The 16404-nt window shown below is 38.8% G+C and overlaps 1 protein-coding gene and 2 pseudogenes across 1 annotated transcript in view; 1 reads left to right on the top strand and 2 right to left on the bottom strand.

Moving 5' to 3' along the window:
• Positions 1–113, top strand: LOC111737247 (annotated as a pseudogene).
• Positions 1–11392, bottom strand: part of ALDH8A1 (aldehyde dehydrogenase 8 family member A1) — a 25986-nt gene extending 14594 nt beyond the window's left edge. The window contains 4 exon segments of the mRNA XM_011356236.2: positions 848–1104; positions 4779–4928; positions 7748–7901; positions 11109–11392. Of these exon segments, the coding sequence (XP_011354538.1) occupies positions 848–1104; positions 4779–4928; positions 7748–7901; positions 11109–11246 (699 nt within the window). The 5' untranslated portion in view covers positions 11247–11392.
• A 2094-nt stretch (positions 11393–13486) lies between these two features.
• LOC111737172 lies at positions 13487–13602 on the bottom strand (annotated as a pseudogene).
• Between the last annotated feature and the right edge of the window lie 2802 nt (positions 13603–16404).

The raw sequence follows: 16404 nt of genomic DNA, 5'->3' as shown, positions 1-16404 counted from the left end.
GGCCATGCCACCCTGAACAAGCTCAATCCCGTCTGATCTTGGAAGCTAAGCAGGGTTGGTCCTTGTTAGTACTTGGATGGGAGACCACCTAGGAAGACCAGGTGCTGTAGGCATTTAAAAAAATAAATAAAATAAAATAAAATACACCCTTTGGAGAAAATCATTCAGTATTTTTCGCATACCTGCTCCATCCCAGCCACTATCCTGGGCATTAAAGTTAAAACGCTGCCCAGAAGCAGGCACAGTGGCCCTCATCATGAAGCTTACAGTCTAATATATCTTATCCCATGTTCTGAATGCCTTGAAGACTCTAATGAAAAGTATGGGCCCCAGGAAAAGAACTGTCACACAGTTTCAGGAGATGCAAAGTTTTCTGAAGCTCATCCATCACTCTAAGGTAAGAAACCAGTTCTAGACTGGCTCGGGTATTTATTTCTAAGTATGAGGATGCATTTGTGATGTTTTGGGGAGGAGAATAAAGTTTTTTGGATATAGGACATTTAGATAGCAAAAAGAAACTGGGGGCAACTTTGTGAATATAAGTCTGGAGAAGCTTGGAAAAGCAAAAATCAATCATTTTGCCCATGGCTGGTCCCTGAAAAAAAAACTGTGTAACTCACAAAGAGGAGCTTGCTGAACAGAAGTTGTGACTCTACAAGGCCACAGATTGGCATTGAGATTGAACCGATGGTCAATGGAATAACATGATATAACGATTCTCCTTTCACTGAAATAGCATTGAGTTGACCTTCTCACTCCCGGCTTTGCACTGTGATGAAACAGATCCAGTGTGACAGGGTCACAGAATTAAAAACAAACGAACAAACAAAAAACCCAGAGGACATACCTGATTGGTAAAGCTGGACTTGACAGTGGTTGGAACACACTCCTCCAGGTTGGCATCCTCAAAGACGATGGCAGGATTCTTGCCCCCCAGCTCCAGGGAGAGCTTCTTGCAGTGGAGAGCGCTGAGCTGGATGATCTGCTAGGCTGTAGGCTGGCTCCCAGCGAAGGAGATGAGGAGCACATCTGGGTGGGACACCAGGGCCTCGCTTACCCTGGGCCCTGTTCCGAACACAATATTTACCATACCTGGTGGAACACCTGGATGGGAAACAGTATCAGTTAAAGTAATTCTTCTCAGTATGTTGAGGACTTCAGGTTACATGGAGATTCTCCTTGAAAGTCCAATTACTTGAATGGGGGAGGGAGGAAATTCTTATGGCTGTCTCTGGTTTAACAGCAAAGCAAAGACTATAGCATCACCTCGGTCTAGAGTACACCCTAGGTGGGATTTCTCCAGGCACTTTGCCTCAGAACATTCTACATAATTCATTCCCTAAAACTAACTAGGCCTCAGGGGCTGAGGATGCAGAGATACCTTCCAAGCCCTAGGAGGGAGGAGAGCCCCACTCCAAGTTGGCATCCAGGAGTCACCACTGAGTGTGAAAATGTTATGGAGAGGGGAGACTAAATCATGCATCATCCGGAGAAGAGATGGACTGTCTTGGCCCGGAAGAGTGAAGGAGGGTTTCCTCGGAAAGGTAAGTTTTACGTTGAAGGTCCTGTGCCTCATGATATAGAAGCACCATTACACTCCAGGTCTGACTTAAAAGGCCAAGAACCAAAAACAGATGCTCCACTCTTTTCTATCACAAGACCCTCTTAACCTAGGTCTGCATATGTTTATTTACATGTTCCATGGATTTACCTGTTTATTACTTACCTGGCACTAGAAGGTATACTAGCTGGGGGAAGAAATAATATTTTGCTCTCCATTGTATCTGCGGCACACAGCCTAGTTTGCCATAGAGAATTAATGCCAGTAAATGTGCACTCACATTTATTGGGTGCTTATTGTAGGTCAGTCATTGCTGTGAGCGATTCACACTTTTTAGACCTCCCATCAACTCTATTAGGTAGGTAGTATTACTATCCTCACTTTACCAAAGAGAAAATTGAGGCAAAGTAAGGTTAAATGACAACCTGTAAAGGCAAAACTGGATGTAGAAGGTCAAGAAACATTTATTAAGTAAGCGAATGAATGAATGAATGTTTAGTGTACATTATCCACATTACAAATGGTGCTTGACTTCAGGAAGCTTTAAGTGTTCAGAAAGACAACCTGTGTGCAGTGTGTTGTGTCCAGGAGGTTCATATGGTTTGCCTGGAGGTGGTTGAGTTTATTCCCTCTATTTCTTCAGGCTTGAATTTTGTAGGGGCAGAAATCCTCCAGTGTATAAAGTTTTTGAACTAATTTCCTGCTCCTAGTACCTTTCCCTTGCTTCAAGTTAGATGTTCTCTCAATAGAAACCTACTCTCTTGGATTAAAACTATCTCTTCAAAACTATGCTTTTAAAGTATAAATAATAATATTGCATTGATGATCAATTATCATCCAAAACACCTTCCCACAAAGCCTTAGCCCAGTCACGCTGAGGGACAATCAAGGCCCCATTTGGGTGAGGTCTCAAGAAGGTGAGTGGGAAGATTCAGTGAATCATGATGGTATTTGGCAGAGCCTCACTTCTCATGACCTCCCCCTCCAAACTCAGTGTGCATACTTGTTGAAATCCAGTTTAGGTCAGTTCTGGATCATAAGTCACTACCAGATGAGGGTAGGCCAAGAACCAGGCACCATGAGAAAGAGGCTGGGTCCTGAGTTGCGGCAAAGAAGATGCTTAGGGGTGCAGCTCTCCCTGTGATTGATGGGAGGAAAGCAAGGACAAGTTTCTCACCATTGGCAGAATGGGACCCTGCATCTCCATCAAATATTGGGTATGTGGATATTTATCTGATGTTTGGATAGGGGGTTGGAGGCCAGGAGACTCTTGGGCTTTATAAATTTCAAAGGCAAAAAATGAACCGAATCACTTGGAATGTTTACAGTAGCATTTTAACAGAAGGTGAGAGAAAACATAGAAACATCACATATTTATCATCACGGGAAAATGAGCTTGTTTCAGCGGGCTGATGGTCTTCTACACACCAGCATAACTTTTTGATTGCATTTCCTTGAGCTCCGATGTTAATGCATTAAGAGCTATCTACTGGCCATTATTCTTCAGTATCGTTTTGCCATTTGATCAAGGCATTAATGGAAATTGTTTAGAGACATCTGATCTCTACCCTTAAGAAATTCTAGTTTTAAGATAAGGAAGGTAGTTTAATCAGCCAATAACAATTTGGTAAAATTCAGGGTAGGTGCTAACAGATAATGGAGAGAACGAGGTCCCATCCAATGCTAGGATGTGGCAGGGTGACAAGAAGTTTAAGCTTAAATAGAGCAGAACAAAAACTAATAGGAAGGGCCAGAAAACCCATCAGTGGAGGCTCTAGGAATGAGGGCAAACATTTGGTGCCCCAAAGAAGAAAATGAATATTCCAGGACTCTTAAAGAGGTATTCGTCGCATAATTTTTTAAATGATTTTACTCTAAAGGAAGGTCATCCATCTCAACACTCAGGACTAGAGGAGCTAGCTTCTTAAATATCCTGAATGCATTAGCAGGTGACTTTAGCTCTCTTTTCCCTACACTATTAAGTTTCTCTCGCAGTGCTCTAAAGCAAGATTATGTAGATGTGAGTCATGTGGTAGAGAATCTGGGGGCTTAGAAGCTGTAGGCATGGAAGAGGTAGGCATGTTCATATCATACACCCTCTTGAGGCCTAGGGCATCCATAGACATCATCTCAAAAACCTAGAGATGGTCTCGTTCCTCTTAGCACACGGGGTAATGAGTGGCTAAACCAGAATCTTAAGGCCCAGTGCTTTTTGCTAACAGGCATGGTTTAACCTGTCATTCTGGAGTAAAGAATTGACTCATCTTTCCTGGAAGCCAATATGAATGTTTTTGTTTTGAGAGGAAAGGTATCCAGGAGAGAGAGATGGGCTCTTTACAACTACCCACTCAGTGGATATGGGTGAGCCCGGCAGTACCTTCTCTGTGGGCTTGAAGGAAGCAGGCACGGCGGAGACTGGCAGAGACAGAAAGACAGCCTCTTTCCTGCCACCCACCCACCATTCCTAACCAGGCTGTGCAAAGACACAAGCTGAGGGACCTAACAGCAAGGGGCTTTCCCATTGAGGACAAGCTATGGCCTCCTGCCTGTTATCTCCCAACTCTCATGCAGCATCAGGAACACCCTAGAACTAAACCAGGCATGTACCCTAAACGTGGCCATTACGATACTAGCAAAGAGAGGACATGAAGCCACATTATATCTGCATCCAAGTAAGAGTTCCAAATGCAGGGAAAACTGAAGGATGTAGCATCTCAATTCTCTCGAAAACAGACTCTTTCTATCAGGTATTCTATAGTTCCGCAAACCAGAGAACTGCTTAGCAATAGTCTTACTTTCATCAAGGTTAACTTGTGATTCAAACATAAGATTTAAATTGACTATTGAGGACACTCTCTGGAGCAGGCTGGAGACTGATTTGTTCAGGCTCTTAAGCCTGACATTATACTCCTCTTGCATGCCCTCTTCCTGCGATACTGCCAGCTGACCCCTGCAGGGAGGAACTGTGCAGCAGCAGCACCATCCTGGGTTCAAGAGAGGAAGCCGTGTGAGCGAACCCCATGGATGAAGGGCATTTCTCAGAAAAAAATCAGGGAAACAAAAACCAAAGACGGCACTGGAATCTACTTTGCTACTGAGCAGATTTCTATCCAAAATAACTTTTCAGATGTCAGTGACCCTAAGAGAGCTGAAGCCTACAAAACATATACCCCCAAAGCCACTCCTGTGCCTCCTTCAAACTCGAACACCTAATTACCTGCTTTCTCCAGGAGTTTGCACACCATCCACGCAGTCACTGAAGTCAGCTCGCTGGGCTTGGCTATCACAGCGTTGCCAGCAGCAATCGCGGGCACAGTCTTCCAGGTCAGCAAGTAGAGTGGCAAATTCCAGGGACAGCTCAGACCAGCTAACAGAGGAAAGCAGAAGCATTGCCACCAACGACATGCCCCTCAAAGCAGGTCTGCCCAATGGGATTTATTAAGGTAGAACTCCTTTATGCTGCATGAAACTTAAGCTCCAAAATCCTAAACTTTGCTGACTTGTAGCCAATTGCAGGGAAATCATTCTAAAATGTATTACAGACATCACTGCCTTTTGAAACTATAATCCATACAGTTTACTCATTTTCCTGATAGTTTACAAAATATTTATAACAACAGCAGTATGAGTTCCCAGGCTTAAAGCCTGTCACATGTCACTAAACAGTTTCAGAATGTGATGACTTCTGAGATTTATGGACTGCTTCTTACATTTGTTTAAACTTCTCTCTCCTCATCATTAAACTGCCAGCTACTATTTCTTCAAAGTTTCTCCATCTCTGTTTCTGATCTGTTGTAGATTGAGACATAAAATCTCTAGCTTTTTACAATTATTTGTAAAATAAGAGAAAATAGGTTCTGAGACTGCAAAATCTAGAGAATTATTGCATTAAAAAATTAGCTCTAGGTTCTCAGTTGTATCCTAACCAGATAGGTTTGCTAGGTAAGTAATAAAACCAACATCTAGAATGGGTCTTCATGTAATAGTCTCAAACTGTCCAGGCTTCCAACCATAAAACAAATTTTTAAAAATTACCTTATGAATAAGTAAATGGATTAACCTTATTTTACAATCTGCCCTCCAGTCTATGCTATAAAAATAAACATATTTTATATTATTACATTTCTTTAGGGGATAACAACATTTTTGCAGAATAATGTATTAGCATACTTCTTAGGAGGATGTTTGAGCTTCTCATAAGGCCTTGAAAATACCATTTCCAAAGCGTTCAAATAATCAAAGTGGTGAAATGTCCCATTTTCTTTTTCTTTTAACTTATATTCTGTCATAAAATGTAACTAGTAAAATATGGATTTTTTTTTCTAAGAGGAAACAATGACATCTAGTGGACATTTTGAGTCATTGCAGATATTCACATATCCTCAAAGGGCAGGAAGCAAAGAAATGAATGAGGGAAGTAGATAATTCAGTCAAGGGTTATTTACCATATACCTGGGCCTGTTCTTACTATCCTATACTTATTAATTTATTTGATATAAAAATATATAGACACATAATCAAACTATTCTCCCAATTTTTCAGGTAAGAATACTAAAGACACAAAGGTTATATTACTTGCCACATACGTATCCAAAATCTATGCCCTTAACCATAACACTCCCTGGAAATGAACTTTTTTTTTTTAATTACAAGGGGAAAAATAGCCTGGTTTGTGAATTTACTCTCAGCATCATTCTTTCCCTGTGATTTCCCAAGAACAATGTTCTAGGAATGAGTAGGGGACTGCACACAAAGAAAATAAACCAGAAATCAGTTTTTAAGGCTAATTATATTTCAATCAAAGTAGAAGAAATCGGCTCCTTTCTTTTCCTCATGCCAGTGTTATGGTTTTCCCCATAAGAAGTCAACAACAGCAAGCACTGTCAGTGTATTTCTCCATAGACAGTGGAGACACTTTATCACACACGTACCCGAACTCATGCTGAAGTAACCTCTGTTCCTTCCAGTCTGGGATGGTCGTTATTTGAATATACAGTATTGATTATGGTTTGATAAAACCATGAAATAATTAGATATGAGGTTATATGATGAGGTAGGAGGGTTAAATTTGAGTCATAGAATCTTTGCTTTATTGACTGAACAATTCATAGGTATCATGAATTTGCCAGCTCTTTCAATTCAAAAATCACAAGCTTTATACATGCTACAAAGAGGTTGGAATGGTGGGTGTTAAGACAGCTGTATTTGGACATCACAAAAAACCACTTTGATAAACACGTGATATATATTAAATATCCCCTAACATATGGCAGAGTCTTTAACATGGACATGTGACAGAACGACTGATGGGGACCCCTGGCACAAGATGCTGTGTGGCACTTGATCGCCCATATTATACTCCATATACATCCCAGCTCCTGGATTGAACAAAAAGAGACAACTAAGCTTATCTGGATTATTAGTTATCTTTAGTGATGCAGGGAGATTCTGCAGCGTCCAAAGTATCAGCAGGAAATATTTTCTTAAGAGCTTGGAGTCAGGCTGCTTCCTAACTTCAGACTGGTTTACCGCACACGTATAATTTTAAAAGGATCTTGGCTTTTCCTAACAGATATTATTACAAAGATTTACAGACATTTATTACCTTACCTTTACCTCTGAGAGAGAGTTTAAAAATTGGGTAACTGTGTTGGAAGTGGAATAGTAACATCTCAGAAATCTTTCTAAATAACTTGCCCGTGCAACTGCTCTTCAAATTACCTTTGCTTTGGAATTCTCCACCCAGAATTGCTGTAAGATCACAGGATCAACTCTAGTTCTCTCTCTCTCCCCAGATCCATGCCCTTTGACATACATACATCTTTGCAATGCTTTCCACCAAAGTGTATTTATTTCCCTGCTTCCTGAACTTCGGTTCAGGGTTGAGTCACTTTAGCGACAGAATGAGGCAAAAGCCTCAGCCTCTGCCATGAGAAGCACATGTTGGGGCTGTTGGCCTGCTGGTTCCAGGAGGGGTAACATGAGGAAAGGGCCCCGTTCCATCCATTACAGTTAAGAGGCAAGAGATCATCTGACAAACTGGAAGGAGAGGATGAATCGCCAGCATCTGATTAATGGATTGCACTTTCCATAAAGCATTTGGTTAAGAGACAGCTGCGCTCAACACCCGGCTCTGCTAGGGCGAGAGCTGTGAAGACTGAAACGGAAAAGGCCGGCAGAGAGGGCTCTCACCCTGGTCTTTAGACTCGGCCTGAGCCAACTCCTCCAGGCACTGCTCCAGCAAGTCCGCCAGCCGGGGCAGCACGCGCGAGCGCTCCTGCGGGCTCCGGAAAGACCGGCCCGGGAAGGCTGCTTGGGCGGCCTCCACCGCCGCCTCTATCTTCCCGGAGCGAACCGGAGAGAGGGTCACCTTAAGACTGTGGCTCCCGAGGGGTCGGATGAATCCAGAATCCACAGGTCCATACACGTCTAATTTTTTTCTGCCTAATTTCGATTTATTTTATGCCTAGTTTCCCAGTACTGTTACCCACAAAGTGGTGTTGACGTGACCTGCAAAGCAGGGGGCACCACAAATATAAAGAAAAACGCTCCGTCAAAGATATCTAGAATGTGGCAATCGAATCATTGGAAAGAAGCTATTTGAATTTTAACAGATGTACGTTTTCGATCATTTCAAAATATAGAATTTTTTGGAATAGCTTATGAGAGGAAACTTAGTCAAGATCTGTAGAACCTCTCAAGTCCAGCTCTGACATATCTGATAAAGTCTAAAATGTTGTTTGAAAACACATCCTCCGACTGTCATTCCTACTTGGAATGCCCAGTCATATTAGTCGTTTATTGACTAATTTTTATATATAATAGAAAATGCTAAATGCTTTTCACAAATTATTTTATTTAACTCCCTTTAAATACCTGTAACAAGAATATTGGTATGGCCATTTTGCAGATGAAAAATGGAAGCCTGACAGCTCAATTTCCCAGAGGTCACACAGATAATAATTGGCAGAATCTGGATTCAAACCCAGATCTTCGTGGCTCCTAAGATTACAAGCGGGCCTGCTATGGCATAACAGTTTTTGCTCTGTGCCTGTCTCTGCTCAATGGAAGAGGTCTCTGTTGGAGATAAGAGTATGGGTGGTTGAACAGATCGCTTCAGAACCTGGTTTTGGAGCTAAATCACGTAAATAATATATGGAAAGGTATGGGCAAAGCCAATGTATGCAGATAGAATGAATTCTCAGGTCATCTGCTGCCTTTCTCCTTTCTTAGGCAATATCTAAGCAATGCCTTTTCAAGAGAAAGCAAATCCATAGACTGTGTCCCATCCTCTCTCCTCTCACATGCATGACAAATATTTGTAATCACTTACAGCCATTTTCCACCACGGGGCCCACAGGCTCAGCCCCAGAATCCTTTTCCACAGGCTTCAGACAGCCACAGCTTATTTCTTGGGTCACATGACCTGACAATTCAGCCACCCAAGCCCTGTCCTAGCCCTGTCACCCAAAATTTGATCTCTACTTCTATCCTGCTTCCTTTATGTAGACAAAGTCATTTTCAGATGAGTCGAAGTAAGGTATAAAATGATTCTCATCTTAATTATAAATTTCTGGAAAGACGATGTTTTCATTTCAAAAACTGAATCCCTAATAGAGTTCTGCAGACAGGAAGAAGGAGGACATGTGGGCTTTAGTGTTCTCCATCATGAGCTGCAGCCTCGCAGACGCCCTGTTGCCAGCCAACAAGAGAGGAGTTTATTCCTATAGCAGTCAACGTAAAAACCTCATCTTCTTACAGCTGTCATTGTAAAAATCTACTCTTTTTGATAAGCAGAAAAGTCAGGTCCATTCATATTTTTAAAATTGTTTTATGACACAGGTCTTATGTCCATTTCATATAGAATACATATTAATCTACTACGTACAATAATATTCACAAAAGCTAATACTTAGAAAGCATTTACTATATTCCAGACAGTAAGAGTTTTACAAAAACCAATCTATTTAATCCTCAGAACTCTATGAAGTAGATATTATTATTCCTATTATATAAATAAGGAGACTGAGACTACTTAGTCAAGACCATAGATACTAAGTGGTGGAGCCAGGTCTTTGCAGCCAGGCTATGCTTCTAACTGCAATGCCATAAGGCAAATGCTACCACAGATGTCACAGATGTGTGTGTGTGTGAGAGAGAGAGAGAGAGAGAGAGAGAGAGAGAGAGAGAGAGAGAGAGAGAGAGAGAGAGACTATTGATCTAAGCATCAAAGATAAGCCTATTAGCATCCTGTCCTCTGTAAAATAAGGATAATAGTAGAGTCTAGTTTGTAGGCTATGACTCATGTTTGGGACAATTCATATTAAAGGGCTTACTGAATACAAAGTATGTAGCACTTTCTGTGAGTGATCTTTTGAGAAATTGGGCATGTAGTTTGTATGATGACCATATTATTCAAGCTAGAAAAGAATAGGATTTATAGGATCAGATAGAATATTTGCAAGCTAGATTGCTAGGAAATCCAAAATATCTAATCTTTTGCTAGCGAGAGCATCCATAACTCAAAAATGCATGAGCCATTAGCTGCAGAAAATATTTCAACTGAATTTGGCATATTTTATATTTTAACCACTTTGGAAAACATTCTGAGATAAGGACTGAAAAATACAATGCTGGATTTCCCACATCTATTTTAGGTCATTTGAAGTAAATTTGTGGGTTACAGTTTAACTAACAAATTAGCCAATATTGATAAACTTTAATCCACAAGGTAAGGTTTTTTAATGTGGACAGATTTAAAATATTATTAACAATAGAAAAATAATAGCTTAGTTCTTCCAAAAAATACTTGTATATTATATTTACTTATATATGAAGGCCACAATTATCTTTTAAATAATCTAGTTCTTTATACCTTAAAAAATAAAATCCATTAGGTATTATATGAGTACAGATACATCAGCCACATTTATCATCCTAGACATTTTACATTCTCCATTCAATCACTGATAACTAATCAAATAGATCACAAAATTATTCAAATAAAATTAACTTTATACCACTAAAAAAATGTTTAATGTGTGTGACATTAAGCACTTGAATAAGAAAAAGGATGCTGTTAAATCTAACTCCAAAAATATATGGGAATTTGATTTTGAATTTCACCATTGAAATTGTCAGCTTTACTTTACTAGCTACTTTGAAGAAATTAGGAATTCTTAGAGGATAATCCAAAATAAATCGATGGATATAGAGGCAAGTTTAGGCAACACTTGATAAAGAGGGGGTACTTAACACTGATAATTTTTGCGAATAATACTTTTTACTAGACACCTATTAAGGAATGTCTGCGAATTGTGGCTATGTGTTAGGTTGCCTAGATTAAGGATTTGCTTCTATGTATAATAACCTGAAATTTGTTCCATGTACCATACATGTCCAGTTACAAGGTAAACCTTCTACCTTCTGCTAATGTTTAGCAGTTCTACACCTTTTCCCAACTCCCTTTACCTGTAGAAAATTAAGTTACTCTTAATTTACCAACATACTAAGCACACTTCAGTCTTCTCTGAGTGAGAATACTTACCTCATCTTTTCCACTATTCGGCACTCTGCAGTACACCTCTCCTGTGGATGGATCATAAGAATCTATAAGTGAGTTACAAGGTAAAAATTTCCCATCTATGAAGTTTTCTAGCATCGAAAGTGTCTTTGTTCCAGCCATAGTAAGAAAACTCTGGATCTTTCCCTTGACAGTTGTTCAGGTAGGTTATCCCCACTGCTTTTACTCTACTCCTGAGTTAGTTTCCTCCCCAAGTCCTCATTTGCCAATCAGTGAAAGTGGGAGATGACCTGACACTCTCAGAGAGTATCCTGGTCTCCAAACTGAATGAAGAGACTTCTCAAGTATTTCACAGAGCTGCAGTACATTATAAAAAATAGATAATAATATGTTAAACATCAGCTTATGTGTTCATGGCCTTTCAAGACTGTCTAAGGCTTCTGTGTATATATCATCAGGTTCACTGTAAAGGGTACATTGCTTAAACATTGGTTAAGTGCCAGGCCCTGAAGCAAGTCCCTCACATGAATTTACTCATTTATTCCACACGATCCTATATAAAGTAAATGACAAAACCGCCCCTCTTTTGTAGCAGAAATCGAGCCTTAGAGAGGTTAATTTATCCAAAACTTCATAGTTAGTAAGGGGTAAATTTTAATCCTTTTGTGCTTCTTCCTCAATGCATTATTGCCATCACCCACAGCGGTGGCTGAGGACAGACTCTATTTTTCCGTTGCTCACCTGTTTCTCTTTATCTTTGATGCCTTCTCGCTAACCCTCCTCTCCATCCTGAAACCAGGGCTGCAGAGACCGTGACTACCATCCCAGATGTGCCATGGAGAAGAAGATACGAACCAAAAATATGTATGATATATAACATACAAGATGTAAGAATTTCTACAAATCGGTAAGGTATCATAATTTCTCTGATTGTCCTTGGCCATTTTAATTGATTCTAAGGTCTGATCCTCCCCAAGCATCCAGTCACAAATATTGATCAAGGCACTGTGGAAGTAGATATGCTGGATATTCAGAAACGATGGGGCATCATGTGGCAACATAATCTCAAAATGTTCAGGAAAAAAATTGTTTGTATAGTACTTGGAACTTTTTCATTCATATACGTGAGAGATTTTCCAAAAACATACTAATAGAAAAAGTGGAATTGAGTTTTTATACCAAGCACATATACTCATTCTTCACAAACATGTGTAGAAAAAAAAAGTTTTTTAAGGAAGGAAATATAAACCTCAAAATTATCATGTCAAGGATGGGGAAAGGCAGACTGATAGGATTAGGGTGACTTCAGTATTTGTTAGTAATGTTCTAATTCGTTACTAGAAGAATGGATTTATGGGGTTTTATTGTTATTCTTATTCTGGATATTAATTACATATATTCTTTTGCTTGTATCAAATATTACATAATAAAAATCTAAAGAATAACTACGTAAAATATTTTTTAGGAGTCTTAGGTTCACGGAAAAACTGGGAATTCTCATGTACTCTGCATCTAGTTTTCCTATTATTAATGTTTTACATTAGTGTATTACATTTGCCACAATTAATGAACCAGTACTGATACATTTTATTTCCTAAAGTCCATAGTTTATTCATATTTCTTTAGTTTTTACCTAATGTCTTTCTGTTGCAGGCTCCCATTCATGCCCTCTTATGTTCATTTTGGCAGTGAGTTTCTCAGACTTTCCTTCTTTTTGATGACTTTGATGGTTTTGATTAATATTGCTCAAATATTTTGTAGGACGGCCCTGTAATGGAATTTGTCTGATGTTTTTCTCATTAGACTGGTGTTAAGAGTTTTTGAGAGGAAGACCACAGACGTAGAGTGCTGTTTTCACTACATCACACCAGTGGTATACATAATCAACGTGACCTAATCGCTGTTGATGTTAACCTTGATCACCTGGCTGAAGTAATATTTTTCAGGTTTCTCCACTGTAAAATTATTGTTTTTCACCCCTTTTCCATACTGTACTCTTTGAAAAGAAGTCACCATGCTCAGCCCACATTTAAGGAGTGGAGTTAGGCTCCACCTCCTTGAGGATGAATATCTACATACATTACTTGGAATGCTTCTGCAAGGGAGATTTATCTCTTCTCCTCGCCCCCAACCCAACCCTTTATTCATTCCATCATTTATTTATATCATTGTGGATTTATAGGTGCACTTCCTGAAGACAGTTGTTTTGTTTCCTTTCTAGGCTTTTAAAATTTTTAATTAATTTATTTTGAATATGTTGGTAATAAAAATATTTAAGGCTATACACTCTGATTCCACTTCACATTACATATAATACACATATATATTATATATTTGTGTAGCTACATATTTATACATTATGTACTTGTACATATAATTTTTATTTTATTTAATATTATTTATACCCACAGCACCTGGTCTTCCTAGGTGGTCTCCCATCCAAGTACTAACCAGGCCTGACCCTGCTTAGCTTCTGAGATCAAACATCAGGCTTGTTCAGGGTGGCATGGCCATAGACTATGAACTATGGCTCCACTGGGGCATGAATCCAGAACTTTCTGCATGTAAAACAGACGTGCTAAACCACTACACTATGGAACCACGTCCTGTGTATACATATATATTATATATTTGCGTCACTCATTCTTTTTTTTAGTTGTATCTAATTCGTTTAATCTAAATACCAATTTTTAGTTTTAATTATATGTTTCATTTTTAAGTTATATTTTGGTTAACTTTAAACTTGTCTGGTCATTTTTTATTTTATTTTTATTTTTTATTTTTGCTTATTTATAGTTCCACTTAAGTAAATATTAAAGATTAAAATATTTCACCCAGCTATTTTGTATGCTCTAACCAAATAATTCCAATATTTGTCGTACAGAAAGGGAAAATTAATCTGTTTAAGACGTTCCAAAGCTGAAAGATAAGTCCATATCTATGGTCTGATCCACTGAGTTGCCTTTGTAACATAACTCTCCAAGAGTAGTATTATCTCATTATCAAATTCTTGAAGGAAACTTATAACTGTGTTCTCTCTGCATTTATGTTCATTCTTTCTACTTTATTGTTGTTACTCAAGTCTTCTGACTTTTTGTTTGTTTCCTTAATCTATAAGGCGGTGCCGTGAGAATTCCTTAATAATTATGTCCTTTAATTTTTTATTTCTAATTTTCATTATGCATTTTGATGCTATTTGGTACTTGTTTCATTTTTTTGCTCACGATTGTACCTCTTATCAATATGAAATGGTTCTCTATATAATCATCAAGGTTTTTTGTTTGTTTGCTTGCCTTAAATTTAGTCCAGTATTAACATTGTTACCCTTGATTTCTGGAGAGGCAATGTGGTGTAGTGAACATGCCTTCCAGTCAGGCTTAAATCAAGATTTAAATCATGGCTCTATAATTGACTTGTTGGTTTTTATTAATCTCTGAACTTCAGTATTCTTATTTATAGGCTGACATTAATAATGCCTACCTTATATAATTATAAAAATGAACAATTGTGTGAAAACTGCCTGACATATGTAAACACCGAAACCATGGTAGTTATCTTTACTTCCTTGATACATCTGTGTATTTTTTCTTCCAATCTATAGTTTTAGACATGTCTTTTGTAAACAGCTTATCATTAGCTTTGCAGTTTGAGTCTTTTTAAGAGAAAAATCTAAACTTAATCTTTGTTCTTCCCCTCCTTCATGTCCCCATATTTGAGGTATAATTTAATGACTTATTTCATTATTTTGTTTTACACTATTAATTTATTGCTGCATATGTAAATGCTTTCAACGTGAGCCTGTTATTCGCAGCTAGGTCATGGTATTCTCTTACTGAACATTAACAATTCCTAAATCATCGACATCAGAGGAGGTCACCGTGATTTTGAAGAAGTGAAATAGACCAAAAGTCACTGTGCAAACCATAAAAATGACTAAGCAACCCCCTCTTGTGGCTAACATGAGCAACTGCTTCTACTTTACTTCGTTCCGTTTCTCCTACCTCCTAGATAAAAACTGATACCCAATTGCAGAATTACTCCCATTCTGACAGCATCCAATGCAGAAGAAACCCCCACTCACATGAGCCCTCCTCAAAATTAGCTATGTGTGCTCAAATTCTTTAACAAACCCCTCCTTACACCTTCTTACTAAGAAGCACCTCCATGGTCTGTTGCTCCAGTAAGCAAGCCTCAATAAAAATAATTTTGACTAGTTGTGTCCTGGTGGTCTTTGACTGATGACATCAAATGATGGGCATCAATATATGCCTGCTGCAGAATTTTGTATCGTGACCTCCCCAGTCTTAAGGTTTTGAACTACCTTTTTGTGATTTGATCATTTTAAGCCCTTCACAGCTCTCCCAGGACATCTCCTGAGACTTTCTTACCCTCACCTACAAAGGATGCCATAGCTGGGTAATGAATTTGTGGGTTACAATTCCTATCACTTAAAGGTTTATGTATTTAACTCCTGTGTTCCTTTGTCTTTTGGAATTCAGTGCTGCAGAAAAGACTGAGGATAATTTTTATTTCCTTTAAGATGACTTGTTGGGGAGTTTTTTAGTCCCAAGACTTGTTTTAATCTCAAAACTTTAAAAGTTTTAACGAAAAAAGTGGCTGTAATCTCTTTGTGATATTTTACATAAAATATGGTATACACTCTTCATGTGTACCTTGGGGTCTTCCTGTTCATCATTTTCACCTATCTGCATTCTAGAGGTGGTTTCCAAAGACAGCTTCTAGATCATCAGTTCCACTTTTTGTGATTAACTGTTTTTACAGCCTTCAATGAATATTTGAATTTTGCTACTATGATTTAGGTTCCCATGTAGTCTTTTCTAACCTATCCTGATTCTTTTCTTAACTCAGCAACCGTCTCAGATTTTACAGACACCACGTAGCAGTTATTTAAAGAAAACTTGTTTCCTGTAATATGCCTGAAAGGTTTTTTGTCTCCACATGCTGTGAACATCACTCTTCATGAACTGCAGATGTTTCCATAGATTTGTTACCATGTTTTTAAAATCATCTCTAAATTAAAATATATATATATATATATATTCGAGCCTAGTGTTGGAAAGTAAGAATGCTTCGATTACCTTCAGCCACCTCACGGTCCACTTAGGTGCTAGCAGAATCCCTGGCAGCCAGGTGACTGCTGGTTCCCATTCTGAAATGCAAGCACACTTGAATCTTTCAGGCTCAAGAGGCTCACCCCAGTTCAGGAAAAGACTCCAAACTAGGGCAGTGATTCACCAAACAGAAGGACAGACAGAAGCAGTTCTAAAGTTTGCTTATGACAAGTTTTCTTTTTCCTTCA

The sequence above is a fragment of the Pteropus vampyrus genome, unplaced genomic scaffold (assembly GCF_000151845.1).
Source record: "Pteropus vampyrus isolate Shadow unplaced genomic scaffold, Pvam_2.0 Scaffold24, whole genome shotgun sequence".
Taxonomy (NCBI): Eukaryota; Metazoa; Chordata; class Mammalia; order Chiroptera; family Pteropodidae; genus Pteropus; species Pteropus vampyrus.
Note: the sequence above shows the minus strand (reverse complement) of the source record. Positions and strands in the feature narration are given on the sequence as shown.